General features: G+C 41.3%; 1 protein-coding gene across 1 annotated transcript; it reads left to right on the top strand.

Moving 5' to 3' along the window:
• Positions 1-4,900: 4,900 nt before the first annotated feature.
• LOC124289372 (28S ribosomal protein S34, mitochondrial-like) lies at positions 4,901-7,493 on the top strand. The gene is made up of 2 exons (XM_046725989.1): positions 4,901-5,194; positions 7,006-7,493. The coding sequence occupies exons 1-2, from the start codon at positions 5,015-5,017 to the stop codon at positions 7,315-7,317; spliced, it is 492 nt and encodes a 163-aa protein (XP_046581945.1). The 5' UTR covers positions 4,901-5,014; the 3' UTR covers positions 7,318-7,493.
• Positions 7,494-13,237: the final 5,744 nt, after the last annotated feature.

Consider the following 13,237-nt stretch of genomic DNA (forward strand, 5'->3'; position numbering starts at 1 on the left):
ATTTTTTAAATCATGTGGTATAATGACATGGAAATAATATATGAGGAGACTATGGTAAGATATAGAATTCATTTAAAGTTGTTAAGATGGTGACATATTTTGGAAATTAATTCAGGACTTCTGTTTGTGAAAATTATTAGGAATTGTTCTTAGTATCGACTAATATCAACTTATTACTCATAGGCCAAATGTAGAGATAGGATCAAAATCCGGTAATATAATACTCCGATCTTATCATACATACTGTATATCTTGACCATGTTGAACACCAGTGCTTGTCACCGTCCATGTGGTTAATACTCATGCAGTTGGTCTATGAACATGTGGACACTGTTTCAACAGTGGAGTAAACCTTGTTTGTTTTTCGTAACCTGATAATTCTGTAGCTAGTTCCATATCGACAAGAATTCTTGGAGGGTGGGAGGTGTCATAAGAGTTACTAGATAACACTTTTACTGCTGCTGAGAGAGACTAAAAGATAAAGATTTTTCTAACATTTGGCCTAAGACTATTATTACGAACAGGCTAAATCTGACCCATCATAGTTCAGATGAATATTAAGCAAACATATTTTGGAATTCGAACACTATACATCATTCTGGTTACTGATAACAGTCTGTTCACATCGATCTCACGTTGCGACGGATTCTCTCTTACTAAAACATCCTAAGCAAGAAATCACACGTCTGTGCTCAGGATCCCTTTATCAGCTACTGAATTGTCAGCACGTGCAGTCACGTGACTGTATAATTCCGGAGCGCGAGACGAGCCGCCCACCCCCCTCTTCTCACCCCCCAAGCCCCACCGTCTGAGTTCAGTCTGACTCACCCTTAAATACAGACAAATCGCTGCAATTAGGCCTAACAACCGTATGGGACTACTCGACAATTTTAATTTCATTTTCGTAATTGTATCAATGTGAATATGATTGTCCATAGTGTCAGTTAGTACACAGGTCCAGAGGCGAGCACACAGTGACTGGTTACTCTTATCAGTGACGCTGCGTCAATGTTAGCAGTTTGTTGGTTTACTGGTATGATATTTATCAGTACTTGATAGTCTGCATCTCAGTTTCATATCTTGACTGTCATTTCTAATCATATTACTATATAATATAATATTACTATAAAATATATTGTGAAATTTAAAATATTGTTCTGAAATGTGATAATAGCCGTCAGATTGCTACATATAGATCTGTATACCTTCCACGTAAAAAGGGGCGATGGGGTAGCCTAATGGTTAAAGCGTTGGCTCGTCACGCCGAAGACCCGGGTTCGAATCCCCACATGGGTACATTGTGTGAAGCCCATTTCTGGTGTCCCCCGCCGTGATGTTGCTGGAATATTGCTAAAAGCGGCGTAAAACCATACTCAGTCAGTCCACGTAAAAAGACATTAATACTAGTACTTATATTTTACAAACGCTTCATATATTTGTTGTGGATCTTATCAACATGACAACGCGTTGTTTAATTCAAAGTGTTCATTCATTCATTCATTCATATATTTATTTATACAGGCCAGGTTGTTAGAAATGTATCTTTTCTTCAGGCATTATTGGAGTCGAGCCAAACATTTTACAGCATTTTTTTCACGCTATCCCATCCAGCATAACCCTCGAAATGTAATCAAATTATTAAGCATTAATTTCAGCATTTTGTGGAACAAATACCAGCCCCAAATACAAGCCCCGAAGAATGGTCGGCTGCTGAACTTGAGTTAAACCCTCTCCTCCTCATCCCAATTCAATTTCACAATTGTGTTATACGGGCCATATTAGTTACACAGAATCATGGACATGATTCTTGAATACAAACAAACATTTCCTTTATTTAATAACGTACCGTTGCTTCAGATAATCATATCAATGTCACAAACACAACCGAAAGACATGTTATCTCAAGGCCCATGTCTGCGAGGAATAGTTATGACAATCATTGCGCCGAGACGCTTAACGCTGTCGCTAATTTGAAACTGTGCACATCTTTTCAAGGAGTTGCATTTTAATGTCTGCAAACAACTCTGACATTAAGTCTCGACGGGATTATCGATCTGAGTGGACAAAAGACATTAGCAGGAGAGAGACAATGAACAGCCAGATTGGAACCGTGTCCCTTGGCTCTACAATTATGTTCTGAGATCTCTGATGGAATTTGCAGCATCAAAACCCCTCCTCCCCCAACCCCTATTCCCCGCCCCCTCCTGGGATCAAAAACAATGGACAAGGTCGGTGTGATAGGGCAACCTAACATTGAGTCATCAGTTCATTCGATTCAAGTGATCAGTGGACATAGAGATCAAATTCAGACCATTGTTCTTTCGGTATTCCAGGTCCGCGAATGGAATGTGCGTCAGGCCTTCCTTCAGAGCTCGTCTATTTTTAATTAAATATTTCAGCTCTGAATAATTCGAATTTTAGCTTTTAGCATGTGAACTTTGAAAGGGGAGTGGGAGGGAGGGCGATTTAATGGATGTTGTCGAAGAACAATGGCCAGGCATGTCATGATTATGAATTTGTGTGTATAAATAACAGCTATTTGCCTGATTTGTTCAAAGCGTATCTCCATATTAACAGGAATGCCTCATCACAAAATGCCTAGACATGCGATAGGTTATTGGATTGAGTTGAGATTTAGCAAATTCCCATCACTGTCACACCAGGAGACACACAGAAAAGGCTTCATATTTCGTCTTGACGTTTGAAAAAAATTGAGTTTATCCTCCCGTGTCTTCTCATTAACGGTCCTCAGTATGGTGCTCATTTCACAGAATACTCTGATTGCGTTTCCAGGTTTGTCTTAACCACGCCCTTGTGGTTAACACATGCCATCGTATCCCAGTTGTGTAGATCGATGCTCATGCTGTCAACCAATGGTTTGTCTGGACCAGACTCGATCATTTACAAACCGCCGCCATATAGCTGGAACATTGCTTGTTAAACAATAAACAAACAAACAAACATCACTTGTTCGTTTTATTTTTAGCCTATAGCAAACATCGGTGTACATGGTGGAATCCTATCACAGTCCGCCCGATTTCCATGATTTGACATATGACCTGCAAATGTGGCTTTGTTGCCCTGTGGTAAATAACAAAAACATTTTCAAAACACGAAAACAGGTCAAATGCGGAATTTGGTTAATTTTGTCACTTTCTGAGCGTGGCGGATGACGATATTTCGACTTTACTTGGTCAGTTTTCTGTCCCACTGTCCACGCAAGGCGCATTTAAATAATGGTTTATAATCAAGTTAAATGTCCTACAATAGGACAAAACTAATTACAAAGCACACTTAACAGCTCCAAGCCATTTACAGATGGCAGTTTAGGAGACATTGCGCATGTGCAACAAACATTCTATCACGCGAATACCAGCCAGGTTCCCTGGGTATGATGCGCAGGCGCTTCACTTAAGTATACACAATGAACCAAGTTTCACACGTTTTGCTTGTCCGTCCTCCATCGACCAAATATTACACGACTATTTGGTGTGACATATCGACCTAACCCACAATATGTCATATTAAACACGCTGTGGCTAGTTTGACGTGTTGGAATCATAGACTATTTGTTAAGTGTTAAGACGCCTGTATTTGTTTGCATCTTTTCGTCTGATTGTGTATCAACAACAAAAATCGCCAGATTATAGTTAGGAACCGTTCATAATTTATGGCTAGGGAGGGGTGTTTAGTTATATTGCATGACCTGAAATAACTCTGTGTAAATCTACAATTGGCACAATTATTGGTCGAAACCTGAACCCGGGCCTTCGGCCTTCATTTATCTACTGCCTCCATGGTGGTAATGGTTATACTTTAGTAGTAATATATTTATGTAGTAGTACCCTTAGTTGAAGTTAAAAGCATTTAAGAACTATTTCATATTATCTTACAATGTTTCCATTGGCATTAATCTTGAAACGTAAGTTTTTTGTTTTGATTTTGTTTTTGTTTTTTTCATTTTTCGTTTCTTTAACGTTTTAGTAAAACAAATACTCTGCCAAACCAAGCACAAATATAAACAGATGGACAGCAATTCCGATGGACTGTCATTTCCATTCTTGTACAAACTCCAGGAGGCAGATCCCCTTCGTGGGAAACCCTGGAGCCAGCTATCTTCCTGGTGTACCCTCGCACTTTGTATTGCTGTCGTGGAGCAGTCCACAGGCAAACTGTAGCGCAAACAGGGTTGCGCAACAAAGTGCGAAAGATATACGAAGACTGGTCATTTTCTCTTTGTTGCGCAACCCTGTTTGCGCTACAGTTTGCCTGTGAGCAGTCTTACTTGTAGTCTAACTTGGGAGACTTCCATGACGAGGGCGCTTATACACCACCACCTTTACGCAAGTTAAACAAATGATCAAAAGTCAAACGACATTATATATACCCAAGTATGTATCAGACAAGCTTAGAAAAAACAACACCAAAAGGTTTTACTTTCGATCGAAGTTAAATGTAATTCATGTTTTATTAATGAACTAAATAAAAACAAATAGAAACGAACACTATTTTTGCAATAATATCATTCTTTTTCACTTTTGACGTAGCCCTTTTTCATAGCACATTTTACTTAGCCCTTTTTACCTGTTCATAATTTCATTTGCAGACTCATAGATTAGCTTGAAAAAGAGGGTAACGGTCAACATTGAAACGTGACTATAATTAAAAAAAGTAGCCGATGTAACTTATATACTCCTAGTGATAGTACTCATCCACAGTATTTTACTGTTATACTTTTGCAATAATGATTTTTAGAATGGAATTTAAATTTTACGGTCCGGTTCCTCTGTCTAATTAGTGCATAGACCAGTCGAACACGCCAGACTGACCTTTCACACGAATACGCGGCGTGAAATGAGCACTGTTCATATCAATGATCAAGAAGGTTGTGGTCAAGGGGAGATAACTCTAAGAAAAATCAATTCCAATATGGCGGCACACGTAAACATGTGCTCAAATGCATGAGAAATACAAAATTTAGTTTCTTTCCAGAAGACCTACCTAAAGTCTCAAAATGCCTATTAGATATGTTGGCCGGGAAAGCTATTTCCGTGGAAAGACTCTCTTCGAGATTGCAGCAAACTTGAGAAATTGTGGCGAGGGCCGAGTTGTGACAAGATTCAAGTTCGCGGAACGCTACGAAGAAAAAAGCTATTATCGACTAACCCAGGTTGTTCCTGACCTCTCGGACAAGGTAACAAGATTGAGAGTCAATTGTCAGCTGTGTCTAATCTCCTCAAATATGCTTCGTGATCTACTCGAATCTGCCACTGTTATCAATGGATAATAATCAGCTGATTATGTCAAAATGTATCTATGACCTTCCATTTTGGGAAGGATATGTTGTCTACGGCATGTATTGTGACTATTGGGTAATGTTATAACTCTGGTAAGTACACTTTACATATGCACAAGTCACATGGCCACCCGTAAAGATCCGGGTTAGAATTGGTCTCCAGCAAGCAATGCATGTCGTTGGAGGCGATTAACCTAATCGGGTTGTCAGAGTCACCAACTTCATTGACACATGTCATTGTATCCCAGTGGCTGTTGAGCACTGGATTGTCTGATCCAGACACTATTATTTACAGACTGTGCCATATATTTGGAATATTGCTGAGTGCGGAATTAAACAACAGATAAACAGATCATCGAAAACTTATGAAGATTAATTAAATTCTTTTTTCCTGGTCTGAACATTCAGTCCTTATTGGGGACGGTTGGCTAGCCTAGCGGTTAAAGCATTCACTCGTCACACCGAATACCCGGGTTCGATTCCCCATGTGGGTACATTGTGTGACGCCCATTTCTGGTGTCCCCCCCCACCATGATATTGCTGGAATATTGCTAAAAGCATTGTAAAGCTCAACTCACTCACTCACTCACACACCCTCACTCACTCACTTACTCACTCAAACTTTAGACTAAATGATATAACTGTTGTTGTGCTGACAGAAATGTAGAACTCTCATTCAAGTCGCACTGCCGTAATGTACCCAAACAATGACCTTCCATATATTTGATTCAACTGGACTATGGACTAACTTACTCATTACGTAAAAGAAGACATTCATCTATCTTAGCTTCTCTAAGATGTGGAATACACATGGCACAGTTGCCTAAGTCGCCATAGTTTATATTCCAGGATCTCTTGATCAGGAATCAAGTGTCAGGGTTTGTAAATGTAAATCAGTAAATATCTACAATGTGTAATCTTTTTGACTATCCACCTTTGTGAAGTAGACACATGCCATGTCATTACTGAAGCATTGTGAATTTTGCTCAAAATAGTGTTAATCCAGAAAGATACCTTTATTGGATCTACCATTTATATTCTAGTTGGGGTCAGAGAGTTCTCTCTTTACATTTTAACAAAGTTTCTTCTGTACATTATGTTAACATCACAGACTGAGGCCAAGGTATATTTCAATACACTCTCTCAATGCAAATAGGAAGAAATAGTCATCAATTTTAGGATGAAATAGTTTGTTTGTATTTGTTTAACTCTACACTCAGCAACATTCAACAGATTTTCTAACCCTGAATCTACATGGGATAGGCTGTAAAAGAATAGATAACATTCAACACTGGTGATAATGTTTATATATGGCGGTGTGTGGTCCTGTGCATCGAGCTGAGGTCACAAATCAGTTGAAGTTAAGCAATGTTGGGTGCGGAGAGTCCTTAAATGGGTGACCGTGTTTGGTGTTTGGCAGGTTGATTCCTGGGACTGAGAGTCTGCCCACAACAAAGCACATGCGATACATGTGGTCTCACCTTAAGCAAGTTAGTTTGTTCAAAATTGCCTCTGTTCACCCAACAGAAAATGGGTACCCGGTGAAAGAAGTTGTGAGACTATTAACCTTCTAGTGCAAAACTAACAGCTAGGGTTATCGGGGGTATTAATGATCAAATTGTGCGCTTTGGGCAGGATACCTAGCTTGGAAAAGGCGCGTTATAAATTTTCTCATTATTATTATATGCTTATCAAATTGTTGTTTACAGAGTACTCGCAGTGGGAAGGCGTGGGGGACGAAGGTGTTCAGGGGAGAGAACCTAGGTGTACGGCAGATAAATGCTGGTATGAAGGCAGACTGGAGACTCATTCCCAAAGAGGAAGAGAGTACCTATTGCCAGGAACTGTCTGAGCCTCGGCCCAGGAATGTAGTACCCAAATATGCAGATATTCCTCCATTGCTGGGTCTCCTCGCGAAGCAGGAGATGTCTGCGAGAGGTGAGGACACGTCACAACCTCTGAAGGTGAAGTTGAACATTAAACAGGATTTCATGAACAGGGCGATACAGGAAGATACATGAATCTGCCATCGACGTGTGTTGTGCATGGGTGTCTACAGGTGTGTGCAAGTTCCTGCTACAGCAAATTCATGGATGAAAGTATCAGTGCTTTACTTACAGTTCAACCAAATGATCATTTTGAGGTGCTGTGTGACGACCGAAATTTTCACAATCAGGAATAACTATGTTTTAGTAAATAGTGTTTGTCTTTTGTTCAAGAATTCAATGGCCACAGCCAAAACACACACTCACAGAAAGAAGAAGATAATTTAGAATCACATTTCTTTACCAATATATTTGGTACAGTGTGTTGGAATAATTAAATGACAAAACAGTATTGTTATGAAAGCTTATTGGCTGCATACCTCTACTATATAAATTGATGAGTGTTTACATATCAAGGAAGCTTTGTTATTCATTTTACATGTGAGGGCGTACTGGTATTGTGTTTCACACACATGGTCCACCTGTCTGAAGAGGCAATGAAATGGATGCTGTTCAGTCTTCGTGACTTGGTTTACTGCATATCGGCATGTCCCAGTTGTGTAGATCGTGGCTCCTGATCTCAGTCACTGGATTGTCAATAAAGGCCCCTGATATTTAGAAACCTTTGCAATAATTCTGTATATATATTACAGTGTTGTGGCGTTCGGTTCAATTCCTACTCTGGAAGGTGTAAAGCTGTTAGGTCGCGGTAGACGTTTTACACAGGCTGGAGTAAGTTGGTATCGTTGAATGTTGAATATTGTTTGACGCCGCACTAAGAAATATTCCAGCAATATGGCGGCGGTCCGTGGCATCTCTCGGACACCACATTACCATCAGCCCAATTAAACAGACGAAGTCTCACTATTACACATCATAGCCCATCATTGGAATGTTTGTTGTCATTACACGAGCCATTCCTATTTTGATGTCGCCTTGGCAAGACACGTCAGTGATTGATATGAGCACAACGATCCAGGGCATCAGGGTACTATTAAGGGCAGTCAGAGAGGTCACTTTCTTAGTAAAGCACAGATTCTAGTACTTTTTGGGTTGAGTCCCATCCGGAATTCGAACCCACACCCTGGGTGATGGGCTAGAATATGTACCCAAAAAAGTACTAAAATCTGTACTTTACTAAGAAAGTGTAATCCCAAATATAACATATGTTACATTTGATCACTTTCTAAAATAGCATTGTGTATTTCATAGCTTTCGGCTGTGGGAGCCGTGCCATTTAACACTTATCAGAGGGGTACACAAAGCCCTCAGTCTAGACTACCAGTTGTCCGACTTCCATTTTTGTGGAATTGTCCTCTAAGCATTCATTCTTTGAGACTGTAGTACAGAGTCGGTTATTTACTTTCAAAACAAAAGCTTTAAATTTTGTTTAGTTTGAAAAAAAACAAAAAACGCAACAGGCGTAAAGCTGGAAATGCATCCTTGGCTCAGTTGTCCCAGTGTTCTGTGCTGAGTTGCCTCCCTTAGACGAATACATTATGACCATGATTTTGTCAGTACATGTTTGATCCATGGTTTCATGACCCTACTCTGGGCCAAACAAACAATACAGTATGAACATGCATCACCCGCCAATAGTAACTTACACAGGTTGGTATATTTATATCTGAAATGATGGTCAGTAGCTTTCATAACATCATTTACCTGACATTTGAATATGATGATAGGATATTTATATAGCGCACATATCCACGCAACTGGTACATGCTCAAGGCGCTTGAGTGTTCCCTTGAGCAACGGATGTCTTTTTTTCTGGCATTCTTTTAACCACCATCTGGTCACCTACCATCGGATTCGTGGGTTCTTTTAAGTGCACAGGGTTGTGTACTGCACACTTGGGGTTGTGACAACACTGAAAGAGCCTGCAAGTAATGTTAGCTCCAAGGTTTTTTTACACCCGGTCACAAGTGGGGATCGATCCAGGCACCTTCGCTTACTAGCGCGGCGCCTTACACAGCTCGGCCACCATGCCATATGAGAGGCAAAGTCAAAATATCCGTCCAGTAGGGATTTGTACACGGTACATATATATTTATAATACAATACCTCGGTGAACCCAACACTAAACATGTGCTAAAGGAATAGCATTGTTGGTGACAATAGCATTGTTGGTGGCATACCAGAGATGCCCTGTGTAAGGCTGGGATGCCTTGTTACAATGTGCTGTTCCATGTTCTATCAAACCCACAGTGGGTTTGTCTCTTAAAGTATATACTTTTGATAGAAACAAAACAACTCCAATTGGAATTGGAAAGGAGCCCCAGTAACACTGGTGACTCGGAACCAACTTGGTTTCCTTGGTATTCTGGGTCAGCACAGCATACCCACAGAACGAGTGTGACTCAGAACCAGAACTTGTTTAATTTTAGGCTATTGCATTACAGTCGGGGGCATTGACAGGTCCTTCTCTGCATTTCTCGGTGCGTACATTCCCTCTTGAATAACCTGTAAAGATCCGGGTTAGATGGTCTTCAGCAACCCATGCTTGTCGTAAGAGGCGAACAACAGGATCGGGTGGTCAGGCTCGCTGACTTGGTTGACAAACGCCATCGTATCCCAATTGCATAGATCGATGCTCATGCTGTTTATCAATGGATTGTCTTGTCCCCCATACAGCTGGAATATTGCTGCGTACGGCGTACAACAACAAACAAACCCTTTTGAATGAGAAGCGTTCATAAAATACTTTGTAAGACGCTGAACACAACCATGAAGAAACCGTGGCGGACGGTGACCAATTTGCACAACAGATACAGGCAGGATTTTTATGGCAAACTAGGTATTTATTACAACCTTACACCTTTTAGCTACTGCATGTGGAAATAATGTGATGTAATATGGCTATACTGTGCCCGCGCGTACGGGTTTCGCCATAGTTTGCTGTTTGAAGCTGCCCTGCAATATTCCACCTACTTCATTGTTGGCTGTTCAATCAGCACAGACAACACAGTGACTGACAACATGAGCATCGATCTTCGGAATTTCGGATACGATGACTGCATCGAAGAATTCCGCGAATCTGACCACCCGATCTCGTTTGTCGCCTTTTACAACAAGCATGGATTTGCATAAGACCAATTCAAAACCGGATCTTCACTGTGGCTTCAACAAAGAGATACACAACCTGCATCACTTCGGACTTTCCTACCACGTACAGCTGTTTTCGAAATTCTGTGCAAAACGGCATTAAAAGCCAGCTGACTCGGCCAGATAATCTAATCCCCCGCCGATTCACTGATTAACCTACAGGACCAAATTAAATATCTTCATATACTATACATTAGATTTTGCTAAAGGTCTGTGGACTTTCAGTATTTTAGGGAAGGAGATGGGGATGTCATGATCAGTAGTCATCAATCATCAAACTTTGGTTGTTGTTTAAAGCCGTACTCCGCAATACTCCAGCTATATAGGTTTGTAAATAATCGTGTCTGGACCAGACAATCCAGTGATCAACAGCATGACCATCGTTCTACGCAACTCGGATACGATGGCTGGTCAACCAAGTCAGCGAGCCTGACCACCCAATCCCGCCGCTTATGGTAAGCATGGGTTGCTTGAGGTAGCCTTGACCGGGTTCGATTCCGCATATGGGTACAATGTGAAGCCCATTTCTGGTGTTCCCCCGCCGTAATGTTGGTGGAATATTGCTAAAGCGGCGTGAAACTGAAGTCACTCACTCACTCAGGACTGGGTGAAAGGGATAATATTGTTCTCGGACTGCAAGCCTAGGATCCCTGTCAGGTGCGGAGCGGTGAGGTAGCCTAGTGGTTAAAGCGTTCGCTCGTCACGCCGAAAACCCGGGTTCGACTTCCCACATGGGTACAATATGTGAAGCCCATTTCTTGTGTCCTCCGCCGTGATATTGCTGGAATATTGCCAAAAGCGGCGTAAACCATACTCACTCACTGACTGTCAGGTGCTGAGTATTGCTTACAGTGCTCGGCAAGGAGGCGTTGTTTAGCGACAGAACACACTCAACCTGTTCAGCACCCCTTTCACTAGACAAAGTGACAATGACGCAGTTAAGTCAATTATGACTACAGTGTTAAGTGTACGTGAAATGAATGCTTTGAATGCAATGCTTCCAGTCCAATACGCCCAAGGGACGAAAGCAGTAGCACATTTTTAAGTTGACAAATGTGAAAATGGCACCGACCCAAATGCAATGCTTTTTAGACGCAATTTATAGTGTTTGCTGCTCAGCCGCCCAAGTTACTCGAGTAAACCAAGTGTGAGAAGTGAGAGGTTCCACCAACCCCTGAAGACTACGCCGTACGTGTATCGGTAGTTTAATCATTGCGGAGGTATTGCATGATAACATCAGCGTTTTGGCAACGAAACAACTCGCAGTAATGGCCTTGGGTGGGGTAAACAGATTGTACACTAGTCAGTAATATGATTCTCCCTTGGTTATTTGAAAAAGGTATCCATGGCCTGTTTCACAAAGTGGGATTTGGGCTTACTATCATAGGTCTGTGTTAGGCCATGGGATTTACGAATATTTCAAGTCTGTGTTTAGTGAGTGAGTGAGTTTAGTTTTACGCCGCACTCAGCACGCAGCTCATGTGGCGGCGGTCTGTAAATAATCGAGTCTGGACCAGACAATCCAGTAATCAACAGCATGAGCATCAATCTACGCAATGGGGAACCGATGACATGTATTAACTAAGTCAGCGAGCCTGGACACCCGATCCCGTTAGTCGCCTCTTACGACAAGCATAGTCGCCTTTTGTGGCAAGCATGGGTTGCTGAAGACTTATTCTACCCCGGATCTTCACGGGTCTCTGTGTTAAGACTATCGAAAGTCTGTTATAGAGCAAGTGATTTAATTCTATCGCAAGTCTTTGTTAGAACATGAGGTCTCCTTTCAGAAATACTTTCATTTGAACTTAACTATACATAACTATGTTTCCGGGACCATTTGTTAGTCGGACACCGCCTTTAAACACAAGCTCCATCTGACTGAGGCCGTTTATCAACACGGTTCCTGGTTGTGTGGCGACGTCGAAAGTAGGACGGATTTGCCGCATAGTATTCAAGCAGAATACATTTCTGTCTACACACTGAACAGAAACCAAAATATAGACTGTCAGTGAAAAGAATAATTCCATCAGGTGTCTGGTTGAATGGTTAAAAAGTCGCAGATCGATAAGAAAAACTCAAATGAGAATATCCCTGCGGGACTGACTGCAAACACATCTCAAGCGACGTGATGATATGTAAAAATCATCTTGACACTTCAAAATAGCTTTGGTTTATCGTCTTTGTTATATCGGTAAATTATAACTGATGTCAAGATGCGGAAAAAAGTTGAACTTATATCAATATCCTTTGTTTTCGACATTTTCTCTTTAGTTGGTGGGTTTCCATTCTCTTTCCACAGAGGTTACTTGTCATATCTTCCTACGAACCTCTTTTCTAATACGGCCATATATCCCGGTTCTCGTAAAATCCCCTAGAGGCAAAAAATCGCAACACGAATTAACTCCCTTCGTTCTATCCAATCAAAACACGTGTTACATCGACTTAGATCCAACTTGACTAATACAAGCAAATGTGGGGCCACAAATATCCCTCCTCTGCTGGGGACTTGGGTTGATGAGACACACAAGACATTTAATGGCTAGCTTGTCCGTTGTCAACGAGGGCGATGGAGACGCCATTGATCCGCCATTACATGACTGAGTTCTGTCTAGAAGAAACGTTTGCGCATCGCGCAGGGGAAGAGGTTCTTGTTTTCCAGGAGCATACGGAAATAACCGAGGCCTTGCGAATGATCACATTTGAAACAACGTTGCTGATTGCACAACCAAATCTGATTGCAACCAATCACGAATCCTGAACACTCGCACCATGAAAGGGCCGTATTAGAACAGAGGTTCGTAGGAAGATATGACAAGTAACCTCTGTGGGAAGAGAATGGTTGGTTTGT

Source organism: Haliotis rubra, unplaced genomic scaffold (assembly GCF_003918875.1).
Source record: "Haliotis rubra isolate DU_JTF1 unplaced genomic scaffold, ASM391887v1 Scf44, whole genome shotgun sequence".
NCBI classification, from domain to species: domain Eukaryota; kingdom Metazoa; phylum Mollusca; class Gastropoda; order Lepetellida; family Haliotidae; genus Haliotis; species Haliotis rubra.